Genomic DNA, 15,096 nt, shown 5'->3' on the forward strand with positions numbered 1-15,096 from the left:
TCATTCACCTCTGTGAGTTTAGGGGAGTGCTCTAGGCTGTAATATCATTTAACATTTTAAATTGTCATGGGAACAAATGCAAGCAAAGTTGAAATCTGAGAAACATCTGTGTATTGAACCACTGTCAATATCCTGGTTATGATACTGTACTGTCATTTTGTAAGATGTTATCATTGGGGGAACTGGACAAAGGTGTATGAAATCTCTATATTTCTTACAGCTGCAGATGCATATACAAGTGTCCCAACATAAAAAAATTCAGTAAAAAAAAAACAAACTCATGGGACTGTATGAGATCACCAACGGGTATAGTATAGAGAGAGGGCGAGGTCTACAAACTGAATTCTGAGGAATCTGACAGAAAAAGGGAGTTGTCAGGAAATGAGCAGAGGAAACTGAGAGAGCGGCTAATGATATTGGAGGAAAACAAGGGAGTGATATTGTTCTTGGAGTCTTAGTTTCCTGTTTGTAAATGTGAGCACTGACTTGTTCTAGAGTTCTGAGATTCTGTTATTCATTATGGTTATACCTATGTGTCATAATTTGTTCTTTTGAGAAGATGAATTTAGAATGCCACACATCCTATCCCTAGTAGCATAAACAAGGATACTTTTTGATTGAGAAGATTAAATTGTTCACGCTGTTCCTCAGCACAGTTAACTGTCTACAGATATTTTTATAATTTCTTACATTTCTATAAAGGAAAGTAACTAGGTCAGTGTTTTCAAACTGTGTTTTATAGAACAAATGTCAATGATTTATAAGTTGAAGCGGGGGATGGCCTTGGAAGAGTCATGCTCTGGATGATGATTTTGGGGTTATTTGTATAGAAGTGATCGTTGGAATTGTACTTGAGGATGAGATATACAGACTGAGCAGGTCTGAGTGGTAAATATTTTAAAATATTTATTATTTTTTCAAAATTTTGTATCCACTTGAATTTTCTGTCTTGGTTATTGGCATTACTATTTTCTTGAGACTCAGCAGACTTTTGGGGGCTCATATTTGCTTTTCTCATTTACATTTATCCAGTTCTCACATTCTGTTGGTTGTACCTTGTTTATCATCTCCCTAAATTTTCTCTTCTCTATAACATTGTTCCTGCTTTACTTAAGACAGTCATTACTACTCTCTTATCTGGATTCTTTGACTAGACCCTACCTTCTTCTAATACCATCCTTTTTCTTATGTACAAATTTGATCAGACTTTTCTATTAACGTTAGAATAAATTTCTTAGCATAAACATTTTAGCATGGCAATCAAGACTTTTCCTGAAGTGGCTTCTGCTGTCTCTTCAGTTGTATCTTCAAGTTATTCTTCTTTGTTCCCTACATACCAATCATATGAGATCTCTCAGGGTCTCATGTCATTGCCATCTTATTTTGTTATTTCTTTGCCTTTGCTCTGCCTTGAATCTCCTTACCCTGTTTTGCTAACTCTTGGCACAAGCCAAGTTCACTGTAGTGTCTTCACTGCTTCCTTTCCTTTTTTACTTTCATAGTGGTTTAGTCCTTTCTTTATACAACCACTGAGCCATACAGATTTCTTTTTTCTAGCACTTCTCACAATTCTGTAAATAATTGGTTCAAAATGTTTCTTTGACAGTGAACTTTTTGAAAGGAGAGCCTGTGTTAACTTTGTGTGTTAACTGTGTGTTAGCACAGTACCTAAAATATGTGCAACCCAGTATATGATCAGAAATAGTGCACTAGATGTTTTACTGTTATGTATTAGTATGATGACTAGTATCTTAAATTTAATCCTGAATGTCTAAGTAGAGGGTATTGAGAAATGGTTGACTTTACTACTGGCTTGTTGTACAGCCTCTTTTCCAGCTTTTTTATAGTATGTGTACGAGTATTCTTAAGTTGAAGGTTAAATTTTGAAAATCAGCATTGAAATATTTGACTTTTAAATGTTACTGGAAAGAAAGAATGTGGCCTGGCTGAAATGAATTTGGACACTTCTCCTCATAGCTCCTCCCCCATCCCATGGTATGTTTATAGTGTGAATGAAGCTTCAAAAGAAGACACTAAAGTAATTGACCCAAATATTCATTTAACATGTAGCCTTGAATTGGTCATCTACCCTGCAGAAAAATGCAAGTAGGGACATTTATTTCATTTAAACTTCAGAGGGAAAGGATTGACCTTGAGAAATACAGCAGAAAGATCTATTTCAGCAGGTTTTTATACAGAAGAAAAATTACTTATTTGCAATCTTGATCTCTAATGATTTGTTGTTGAAATTGATTACCAGTCAGCCTTTTGTTCTCTTTACACCAATATCTTAAATAGTGTTTGTTTTAAACACTGTACTATATTTTTCTATAAGAAATTATTGCAACCCTCAAAGGTAGAAAGGGAAATTATGTAATGGCAGGTCATTAGCTCAGAACTTTGAGCTTAGCAAATTTCACTGTCTTCTAAGCAATTGACTATCTCAGATGATGACTATTTCAGCAGGTATCTTTAATGAATAAGAATCACAGGTAAAAACATTGTTTCTTTTTCAAGTGTTAATAATGTATTCATAGTATATTATAATTTGTTAATCTTAAAGTATGCTTTTGTAGTTATAAAAGTGTAGTGTACATTTTAGTGATAAATGTGATAATTCAATTTTATATAGAGCCTAATTTTTTTTTAGATTTGTTTTTTATATGTTTTCATTGGTTATTACAATTCTGTTCCTTAAAGAGAATACCAGTATGGTTAAAGCCCAAACAAAATTGACATTCCTATTTTGATAGGCCTCTTAATGCTAGTTATTTCAGTAATTTATTTTGTTCTCATTTATCAGTTTCTTAGCCAGTAAAATGAAGTCTAATAAAAACCTCTGTTACCAACCTCCCTTGAAGAGATATTACAAAGACTCAAGTTCCCCAGTTGAAATGCAATAATAACAACACAAGCTTAATAGCTTTCACTTCAATTGCTGCATAAAATCAATTTATTAGAACAGCCTTATGTGAAAATGGTTAGCATGATAATATTTCTTTTATAAGAATACAAGGTCTTTGATAACATTTTCAACAGTGAGCTGAAAAGGAAAATGCTTTTATAAAATATTTTTTTATCTGCTTTGTGACCAATTTGTTTCAGTTTTTCAAACTGAGTTTAAGATAATCGCTTAGAAATAAAAATCAATTGTAATATACAAGTTTATTTTAAAACTTCATTAATCCAATATCTACTTTTTGTTTCATCAGACTAATTTTCATGTTTTCTTGCTACTTTACACGTTATTCTAAAAACTTATTTTCCCATATAAAACCATTAAAACAGGAACACTGTACTTACACCTGATGTTATTTCATCTTTATGAGTACTATTGTTCACAATTAAATACTTGAGAGAATTACAAATCTTTAATCCAAAAATGATTGACTTTGTGCATTTTGTTAATTTTTTGTGCAAGTTTTATTTATTTAAATTTGTTTAGTAAATTAGTTCTAATTATTTTAATATATTACCAAAATAGTGCTTATGGAAAAAATGACATGCTCTGTTTTAAATTTTTTGCAATTTTATGTAATAACTAATATTTAGATAAGTAATTTTTACATAGTTAAATTATTAATATCTAATAAGGTATTTTATTCATTATATTTATTCATAATTATTTAAATTTACCCTCAGAGAATGGATAAAGAAGAGGGTTACTTACCAATTCCATATTTCAGATACTATGAGAATAGCTTTTAGCATGGTTGACATTGTATCTTACTAGATGTCTTCATTTGTGTTCATGAAATTTTAGTGTAGGTGTTACTAATGTTAAATGTATTAATACTTAAGTATAGTTATTAAACCTTCACAGAGTTATGAAACACTCAACTCTGTATTGATGGCATTTCAGATCAGGTAGACACCCTAATTTTACAGATTAAGATTGAGTTTAATATATAATATTAGTGCTCTGGCCAGTGTGGGTCAGTTGGTTGGAACATTATCCTGTAAGCAAAAGGTTGCCAGTTCCGTTCCGGTCAGGGGACATAACCTAGGTGGGGGTTCAATCCCTGGTTCAGGTGTGTGTGGGAGCCAGTTAGAGTTTGCTCTTTCCCTTCCTCTCTCTCTAAAAAGAATGAGAAAATGTCCTTGGGTGAGGATAAAAAATAAATATGTTAGCAAATAATATTTAGTCATCAACATCTGAAACAAAATTATTTTGGAAAAGCTAGCTTTTATATTGAATTGATTTTTTAAAAAGATTTTATAAATGGCATATGCCTTTGTTAATGTAATAAATTATGATTAGTATAGTTTTAGAAATCAAGAAGTTTAAAAAATGTATAGTTAATATTTGAACTATGTTTATAAAGATTTTTAAAAGAATATGTCCTTCAAAATTATAAATTTCTGTGATTTCTATCACTTCTAGGATAGGTTAATTGTAATATTGAAATGGCATTATCATTGAATTTCACTGTAGACAAAATATATTCTCTTACTTTTTAAGTCCTGTAATAGTCAATACTGCTGCATCTTATGTGTATTAGCTCTATAGCCTACTTTTGTTTTTAAAGAGTAAATCATTTGTTTTGGAACTTTTACCAATGTGTTATGTTGTTTATTTTATTTTATTTATTTTTAATTGAACTGATTGAGGTGACACTGGTTAAGAAAATTATACAGGTTTCAGAGGCATAATTCTATAACACATTATGTGTACACTGTATTTGTGCGTTCACCACCCCAAGTCAAGTCTCTGTCCATCAACTGTTTAAATTGTACTTAACATAGAAATGTTTCTTAAGTGGTAATGTTTTTAGAAAAGGAAATAAATAAACAGCTGTCTATTTATTTGTTTAGCACATTTATTGACTCTGCTGTTAATTTTTTTTATAAAATGCATTTTTTTCCTTAAAATACTTACAGAGGTCATTTACTACTACCGTATAAAATGTGCATTAGTTTAGATTTACATTTTAATAATTTTAAGCATGCAAAAAGAACTGTTTCATATTTTTCCATTGTAATTACAAAATATTCAATACTTATTTTGTTTTCAAGATTAAAAAATGAAGCTCCTGCTAAGGAACAAAAACCAGTGTCTGAGGTAAATTTTGTCTTATTTTATACTTTAAAGGTTTATACATTAGAAAGTATTGTTGGTGCAGTTTCTTTTTAAACATTTCAATTCAATGTGCATACATCGATAACAATTATTGGTGTGTTATCAGGAAATAAATTGAAATATTGGTTTTTATTTTTATTGGCTATAAAAATAATCCTAAGTAAAATTGTAAGGTGGTTTTATTTTGACAAAGACATTATGTATTTCACTGGCCTGTGATTTAGTTCAACTAGTGAGTAATGAAAGTAAATTTATGATTTAAAAAATCTGAAATCAGTAAAACCCCAAACATTTGGTACATTGGAAAAATAACCTTTCCAGATGATATAATTCTCTGGGGCATTTAGACTGTCAAAGAGTCAACTAATTTTTTAAGTGGAAACATTTTGGATATATTGTTATTATGCTTTAGCCATCTTAAACAGGCACTGTGACCCTGACTGGTATGGCTCGGTCAGTTGGGTGTTGTCAGGCAAAACAAAATGTCACCAGTTTGATTCATGTCTGCGTGCAGTTCGCACTCTGGTTGGGGGCAGGCAGCTGATCAATGTTTCTCACATGGATGTTTCTCTCCCTCTTTTCCTCCCTTCTTTCCCTCTCTTCAAAAATAAGTAAATAAAATCCTAAAAATAGAACAAGCACTGTAAATATAATTCTTTCACCAACTCAAAGTTATTATTGAGTCGGTGAAAGAATTGGTTTGGTTTTTTCCATAAAATGGCTTTAGTAGTGCCCTTTAGTAGTTGCCTTTAATTTCATTTGAAACAATTTTGTTAGATTGTATTGTGACAGCTGTCATATCAGCGTGCATTTTTTAAAAATCTTATCAAAATTGGTGAATTTTTGTGTATTTATTTTAATATTGAAGGTAAAAGAAAATATGCAACATCTTTGGCATTTTATGCTGTGCTATTTTGAGAAAGGTGAAAACAAAACTGAAACTCAAAAAAAGATTTGTGTAGTGTATGGAGAAGATGTTATGGCTGATCGAACGTGTCAAAAGTGGTTTGCGAAGCTTGATGCTAGAGGTTTCTCACTGGATGGTGCTCCATGGTAGGGCAGACCAGTTGAAGTTGATAGCGATCAAATCGAGACATTGAGAACTCAATGTTATCCCATGTGGGAGATAGCCAAATACTCAAGATATCCAAATCAATAAAATCATTTTCAATAAAATGAAAAATGTGTCTTTTATTTTACATAAAAAACTAAATGGACTTTTTGGCCAACGCAATATATAGATGTTATTTATTGGGCAGTCTAATGGATGAGAAATTTCTAATTCCTAAAGTTAGAATTAATTTTACTCAAATACCTGGTTTCTTGATGTTAATTTTTTAAATATTACTTAATAGTATTTTTTTCTGAGTATAATAAAGTCAGGCGGGTTCAGCATTTATCTTTGAATAGCATATCTGTCTAGTACAGTAAGTGAAACCTAGGCAGAAGTAGCAGCTTTCTTCCAAGTGGCTTTTACTGTACCACAGAAAGTTTTCTTTTGTTTGAAAGGTTTTTAACTATAAATTTCTTTTTTTTTAATGAGTCCAAGTTTTATTTATTTTTTATTTTTTTAAGTTTTATTTTAATTTATTTTTTCAAATACATTTGTCTCTGCCTCCCCCCCCACCACTTTCCCTTGCCCCCTCCTTCTGTCCCTCCCTCAGCTCTTCCCCTTTGGTTTTGTCCATGAGTCCTTGCTATATGGTCCTTGACTTTCCCCTTCCCTTCCTTTGATAGATACAGGATATATTAATAATCTGTTTATTCTTGAGTAGTTTTAGGATTTTGTGGTTTTTAAGGAATTGATACATTTAATCTGAGATGTACATAGAGTTGTTTATGGTATTCCATTCTTTTAAATGTGTGTGGGTTCTGCAGTGATTAATACTCTCTTTCATTCCTGATACTGGTAATTTTTGTGTTCTTTTTTTTTTCCATTGTTCTCATATACTTTACATAACTTATAAAGACCATACAGTGTTACTGTTTTTGCTTTAGTCAATTATTTTTAGAGCAATTAAAAACTTAAAAATAATACCTTTACCTTCATTTCTACCATTTTCAGTATTCTTCATTTCTTTATGTAGCACTTCTTTTCTGTGTAGTATCGTATTCTTTTGGTCTACAGAACTTCCTTTGCTGTATTTTGCATAGATCTACTGATAATTCTTCCATGTTTTTTTCATTAAAAGTTTTTTTCCATTTTGAAAGATATTTCTTGTGAGTATAGTAGGGTTGGTTGACAGTTTTGTTTCTGTTCCTTCAGCAGTTTAAGAAAGTCATTGTCTCTTGGCTTGCATGTTTTCTGCCAAAAAGTCTTAATTTGGTTTTATCTTTTTCTTTAGTTTGAACATGATATGACTAAGTTTGGCTGGTTCGTTTATTTATGTTTATCTATTTTTGTATTTATTTACTTTTTGCATTTATCCTGATTGGTGTTCTGAGCTGTTTTGTATCTTCTGTTTCTGGTGTTTCAGTTTCACGTTATGTCATTTGATGTTAGTCCCTGTTCTTAGGTGCCTGTTCTGGTTTTCACTCCCCAACCGCCAACACACACATACTCTTTTTTCTTTGTATTTCAGTTTGGGTAATTTATATCTATAGACCTATTGATTTAATTTTAAGTTGTGTCAGATATACAGATGGGCCCATCAAAGGCATTATCATCTATGTCAGTGAGGTTTGGTTTTTTGTTTGCTTTTCTGCCATTTGCATTGATTCTTACAGTTTCTGACCCTCTGCTAAAATTCGCATTCTGATCATGCATGTTGTCCTCCTTTTTCTACCAAATCATTTAACATACTAATCTTAGTAACTTTACATTTCCTCCCAGTACTTTGAATAGCTAGATCATATCCCCGCCTGGGTCTGCCAATTTTTTTGTCTCCTGATAATACATTCCCCCCTGCCTCACCCCTTGCTTTTCTGTGTGCTGTATAATGTTTGAAAGTAAGATATATGTAGGACTCAGATAAAAGTATTTATATCTCAAAATAGGCGTACCTTTTCTTATGATAGGTTATTAGTATGGGGCTTGGGTCCATATAGTATTAAGTAAGTCGATTTTCTTGTTGCAGTGGTTACCCACAAAGTACCGCAAGGTTCAATTCTTCTAGTATTTATTTGTGCATGGGGTGGGAGTTATTTTGCTGGAGATATTTTTCTTAATGTCCTTCTCCACACTCAGCTTCAGTCTTTTCCTGTGAGACTGAGCTTCAGAAGATATCTGTCTCTACACTCTTGTTGCCTTTCTTCCAGCAGTAGTGCTCTTGCTTGTTATTTGATGTTTGCTAGCCTAGTGGTGGGTAGCGGTAATGGGGTGATGCTTTCTTGTTACTCTGGTTTAGCTTCATCTTAAGATGGCTCATTGTCTCTGCATCTTGAAAATAGGATTTTTTTTCTTCCATCCCCCAGCCACAATCAGGTCCTGTGCCCAGGGGGTGACAGAGTTTGCCTGTCTTTTTTACAGATAAGTAAAGTCATGAACATGAAGAAAATTTATGAATCCATAATTTCATAACATTTTGATTTTTTTCTTGAGGCTTTCACCTTGTTTAGAAATAATCATCAAACTCTTAACTTTCCTTTTATTGTCATTTCATCTATGTCAAGTGAAACCAACCATTTTATACATAAACCAAATTTGTTAATTTTTTGTTAAAAGAAAACCAGCTTATGTAGAAATGGAGCAGGCCATAAGTAGGGTTAAAGGAAGCCATATTCATTGGAAGGTCATTGAACATTGTTGGTCCAGGTATTTCTTTTAAGTGTATATGTGGTGTTGATAGTCCGCTGTTTAAGTACACATGTGTTATGGTGGATAGCTTGAATTAATCTTCAGGATTTTTATCAGGCTCATTTTAGTGGAATCAATGTTGTCATGCCCCAGTAATATTTTACTGTTATCACTATTTAATATGTATAGTTTTCCATTTCCTCTTTAAAAATTTATTCCTTTCATATGCTAGATAGTATTTGGAATTCATATTACACAGTCTTCTATAATAGCACCTTTTCTGCCACTCTGTATATTTTATACACTGCAATATTGTACTGCTTTTATTTCTTAACTCAATATATCAGGACTCCTCCACTCTATCTGGTGGTTGGTTAGTTTCACTATAACTAAGTAGGAGGTGAGAGAAAAGGCAAGTACAGATGTCATTCTCTTTCCTTGCTTCCTTCCTTAGATATTAGGGAACACTTGATAGGATGTTCCAGGAATCTTAGTATTGGGAAACAAGGATTAATAAAATTATTTTCCTATCCTCATGGTGGTCAGAATGTAGTAGGACAGTTAGATATGAGAGAATTTAATCCAGTCAGAATAACTACCATATCCCAAGTATTTCAAGTGTAGGAGGTATATACCAGCAGTCCCTTCAGGGTACTTTTATTATGATTTTATCTCTTTTTCTTAATATGTTTCTCTCAATTCAAGCATACAAATAAAAATGAAGAATAGAGTTTTCCTGTTATTTCATTAATGAAATGGCAAATTAGCTCTAGTTTTTATTTCTATAAGACTACATAAGATTTATTCTCCATAAAAAAATTTCTAAGATTTTTGTTTTTGTTCATTTTTGTTTGTCAGTTTGCTTTTAATTTATAACTTTTCCAGGTACTTGAGAGTCTTAGAGGTTGTAAAATTTTTATTTTTTAATCAAAAGTTAAAAAGTTTTACTAGAATGTTTATCATAAAAGCATTTGTTAATCTGCTGCACCTTTTTTTTTTATCAAACTCTTTAGAGGCAGTCATTTTCTGTTTAATATATTTAACTAAATGTGTATTAATTAAAAATAAATATATTTAAAATTTATAGTGAGAATTTTTTAGAACAAACATGGCATCTAAGAATCCAAGTGATACATTGTTCAGAAGAAGAAAAACACAGGGAATACTTGGTCAAAATTATATGGGACAGTAACAAATTTATCTTCAAAAACACCATATTCCAGCAGTTTAGAATTATGAAGTCTCCAGTTGATACTGTTAGAATAGAATTAATGTAAAATTTAGAGTTAAAGAATTTTCTTCTAATTATGAGGAAAAAAAAGATAAACTGAAATTAGAAATTTCAGAAGCTAGTGAATATAAAGCTTGAGCATAAAAATAAGGTGCTATTTAAAATAAATTTTTTATCATGGCCACCTATTTCTGATCAAATTAAAATGATTTTAATGGAGCATAGGCCCATCCAACAACAAGATACAAATTTTAGAGTATTTGTTTCACATGATGAGCAAAAATTTTCAAAAGAAGGGTCTTTTTAAAAAAATACTATAAGGCTGAATTGATTTATTGTGACTGGCTCATTTATTCCAAAAAAATCCTTGTTTTTATTTTGTTTCCCATGCATACTTTTAAGGAATGATACTAGAGTCAAATATTTGCAACTCAAAAAGTAGTTTCAAACATTGGAAAAAATTGAACAGAATTTGTGGTAACAATTTTGTATTTCATCATGATGCTTTTTAAAAATTGAAGTATTTTTAAAATCAAAGTCAATATACAAAAATCTGTTGAATTTCTGTATACTAATAATGAACTGTCAGAAAGAGAAATGAAAACCATTTCATTTACAGTTGCCTCAAAAAGAATAAAACACCTAGGAATAAATTTAACCAAGGAGGTGAAGGTCTGTACACCAAAAACTATAAGACATTAATGAAAGAAATGGAAGACCCATATAAATCAAAAGATATCACGTACTTGTAGATTGGAAGAATTGAAATTGTTAAAAATTTAATTACATGTACATACAATATTAATAAATTGCAATATAAGATAAGCATTATATTTGGGTCCTCTAAGGCTGATTAACAAAATGATATTCAAAATTTTAAATACTAGCCACAGTAGCATCCTGCAAAAGAAGTGTCAGTAATCTGAAGGTAATTTAAAATTACTTAAAATTGAAAAGATAAAGAGAAAATTAGATGTTGAAAATAATACTGATGTGTTTGGTTCCATTAAAGCCAGGAAAGTAAGGTGATAAATTCTGAAATAAAATGTTTAAATTTAAACTACATTTGTGAGTTCAATACACCTGCTTTTCAATTTTTCAACTACTTTTTTGCATAGTAGCCTTTTCCTAGGGTTCTGGAAAAATGGCATATAGAAACCACCAGGAATCTATCTCCTAACCTAGACAGTAATTGCGCCAGTGGAGTCTGTCTGATGTAATTATTTTTGGAACTCGAGTCTTTTGAAGGCATATGGGGCTTCCAGGGGAAGACTTAGACAGTAAATTGTAGTCAATTTAAGCATTTAGTGCAGTAGCAGCTACCCATTGCCCACCACTAGCCACATGGCAGGCATCTGTGCACATGTTCCTGGAGTATCTTTGTCTACTGTTTACGGGAGCTAAGGTGAGCAAAAAAGACTCAGTACTCCAAATAATAGGGACCTGTGCTCTTATCATGGATTGTTGTTTATCACAGAATTGCAGACCAGGAGGTAGATGGTCATTGTTGTTGCACCTCTCAGTTGTTGCATGCCCTTCCTCTTCCATCTAAAGTGACCTCCAGGGGATTTAAAGGAACAGCGCACCTCTCCCCTTTATTTTTGCTTTTCCCCTTTCAGGAGTCAGACGTTAAAGATTACGACAAGCAAAACTATTGCCAATATAGTTAAAATTAGAAAGTGATTACATATACCCAGGGAAAGGCTCAGAAAAGACCTAAGGAGACTTTAGTGTTACACCTCAGGCTGACCCTGTGGGTAGAAACAGCCTAAACAACAAAAACAAAACAATAAATAATAAGAACAGCAAATGCTGAAGAATGAGTAGAATCTGATTCCAAGAGTTACCACATTATTAGATTCAAATGTCCAGTGCTCAACAAAATAATCTCAAGACATACACATATGCAAGTATGGCCCATGCAAAAGGAAAAAAGTTCAGCAGAAACTGTTCCTGAAAAAGACCTAATGGCAGATATACTAGACAAAGAAACTAAAACAGCTGTCTTAAAGGTGCCCGAAAAACTAAAAGAATATGTGGAAAAGTCAAGAAAACAATGTGTGAACAAAATGGAAATCTCAATAATGGAAATTTCTATGGGAAACCTAAAAAGAAACCAGAAAAAAATTCTGGAACTGGAAAGTACAGTAACTGAAAATGAAACTCTCACTAGATGGATTTAAGGGCAAATTTCAGCAGACAGAAGGAACAGCAAACTTGAAGATAGGACAATGGAAATGAAGAATAGAAAGAAACATACTGAAGAAACATGAACAGAGCCTAAGGGAGCTGTGAGACACCATCAAGCAGACCAATATTCACATTGTGGGAGGGCTAGAAGAAGAAGAGAGAGAGTAATGGGCGAAGAGCATATTTGAAGAAATGAGTGAAAACTCCCCAAAGATGATGAAAGAAGTGAATGTCAACATCCAGGAAGCACAATCAACCTCAAGTAAGATGAACTCAGAGACCCACATGGAAATAAATCATAATCAGACTTCCCAAAAGTAATAAATCAAACAAATTATAATCAGACTTTCCAAAAATTTTAAATCTTGAAAGCAACGAGAGGAGTGAATCATCACATTCAAGGAATCCCAAAGATTTTCAGATTTCCCATGAGAGACATTGGAGGTCAGAAGGCAGTGAGCCAATATATTTGCAGTGGTTTAAAAAAAAGAAAAAGAAAAACCTCAGTTAAGAATCCTATATTTGGCAAGACTGTACTTCAGAAGTGAGGAAGAAATTAAGACAGTTTCACATAAAACCTGAGGGAATTTGTGATCACTAGACCTGCCCTGCAAGAAATGCTCAAGGAAGAAATTGCAAGTTGAGATGAAAGAACACTACATGTTAATTCAAAGCTATGTGGAGAAATAAAGATCTCAATAAAGGTAAGTACATGGACAATTATAAAAGCTAATATTATTGCAACAATGGTTTTTAAATGTATTTTTTTGTCAACATGGTTAAAATAGAAATACATTTAAAGAAAAAAATTATTAGCATCAAAGCTAGTTTTACTGTAACTTTGGTTTGCATTTCCAGCTCTGGTTTTCTACATAATTTAAGAGACTGTTGCATTAAAGAATTATTAGTCTGTGTTTTAAGCACACAATGTATAAAGCTGTAAGTTTGTGACAACAATTGAAATGGATGTGGATGGAGCTGTAAAGGAGCAGTTTTTTTTGTTATTGAAGGTAAACTGGTATAAGTTCAAATTGGAGTGTAGTAATATTAGGATGTTAAATGCAACTCCCATGGTAACCACAAGTAAAATTGCTATAAGTATACACAAAGAGTAATGAGAAGGAAATTTCAGCATTTCACTACCATTAAAAAAACAAATTGACTAACCACAAAAGAAGTCAGTACTACAGGAAATAAAGCCAAAAAAGCTCTAACTGAAAACAAATAGCATAATGACAGCAGTCCCTTCTTACCAGTAATTAATTTAAATGTTAATGGGTTAAAGTCTCCATTTAAAAGACAGAGGTTGGGAAAAACACACACAATCCAACTACATGCTGTCTACAGGAGACTTATTTGAGATCCAAAGACAGAACTTTAAAGTGAAGAAATGAAAGAGATAATTCTATGCAAATAGTAACCAAAAAAGAGTAGGGATGGCTTTACTAATATCAGACCAAATTGAGATTAAATCAGAGAAAGTTTACAAGTGAAGGAAAGAGATGTTACATACAGGGGTAGTGGGCAAAAGTAGGTTTACAGTACTAATACAAATGACACAAAAATAAACTTTCATGTACTTAGAGTTGCGAACCTACTGTTGCCTACCCCTGAATTAATAAGAGGTTCAGTACAGCAAGAAGACATGGTATATGACAGTTATAAACACACACCTTAAGGCAGACCACCAATATATATGAAGCAAAAACTGACAGAATTGAAGGGGAAAATACTGTTGTATAGTAATAGTTCGAGATTTCAGTACCCAACTAATCACAATGGACAGACCACTCAGACCTGAGTAAAAAAATAGAAAACTTAGAGCAATAAACCAACTAGATCTAACAGAAATAGAACACTCTACCCAGCAACAACAGAATACACATTCCTCTCAAGTGCACATGGGACATTTTCCAGGGTAGAACATATGTTAAGCCACAAATTGTCCTGATAGTTCGCATGACATCTATCTTTTTAAATCTATCAGAATGAAATTTGAACAACAGAAGGAAAACTGGAAAATTTACAAGATTGTGGAAATTAAACAACACTCTTTAAAACAACAAATGAATCAAAGAAATATTCACAGGGTAGATTAGAAAATACTTAAATTAAGAATGAAAACAAAACACAACATAGTAAAACTTACGGAATATGTTTTGCAGAAAGAGGAAAACTCATCCTAAAATTTAAATGGAAACTCAAGGGACCTCAAATAGCCAAAAAACAATTTTGAAAAACAAAAAAGAAAACTGGAGTACTCACACTTTCTGATTTTAAAACTTATTACAAAATAATAGTAGTCAAACCAGTGTGGTATTTGCATAGACAGACACATAGCCCAATGGTACAGGCTAGAGAGCCCAGAAGTAAACCCACATATGTAGTCAGGTGATTTTTGACAGGGGACCCAGCACCACCTTTTAAACAAATGGTGCCGGGAAAACTGGCTATTCACATGCAAAAGAATTTATTTGGACTCTTACTTGACACCATATGTAAACATTAACTCAAAAATGTATCAGGGACCTAAACGTAAGACATAAATCAAAACTCTTAGAAGAAAACATGGAAGAAAAGCTTTATATCATTGGATATGGCACTGATTTTTTTACATTTCACACACAAGGCACAGGCAACCAAAAAAAAAAATGGACAAACGACTTCATGAAAATACAAAAATTTTATACATCTAGAGGCACTATCCACAGACTAAAAAGGCAACTCCCAGAATGTGAGAAAATTATTTCTAAACCATATATCTGCCAAGGGATTAAGATCTAGAATTATAGAGAACTCCTAAAACTCAACAACAATCCCCACCCCTGATTTACTGGAAATATCAGGGAGAACACTTTG

At 32.3% G+C, this 15,096-nt stretch overlaps 1 protein-coding gene across 2 annotated transcripts in view; it reads left to right on the forward strand.

Moving 5' to 3' along the window:
• Positions 1 to 15,096, forward strand: part of ZNF280D (zinc finger protein 280D) — a 129,610-nt gene that overhangs the window by 65,191 nt on the left and 49,323 nt on the right. For both annotated transcript variants that reach the window (XM_054565380.1, XM_054565377.1), the window contains exon 18: positions 5,017 to 5,062. In XM_054565380.1, the coding sequence (XP_054421355.1) occupies positions 5,017 to 5,062 (46 nt within the window). The remainder of the gene's footprint in view (positions 1 to 5,016; positions 5,063 to 15,096) is intronic.

This window comes from Pteronotus mesoamericanus, unplaced genomic scaffold (assembly GCF_021234165.1).
Source record: "Pteronotus mesoamericanus isolate MK-2021 breed Mesoamerican mustached bat unplaced genomic scaffold, CSHL_Meso_final contig_164, whole genome shotgun sequence".
In the NCBI taxonomy this organism is placed as follows: domain Eukaryota; kingdom Metazoa; phylum Chordata; class Mammalia; order Chiroptera; family Mormoopidae; genus Pteronotus; species Pteronotus mesoamericanus.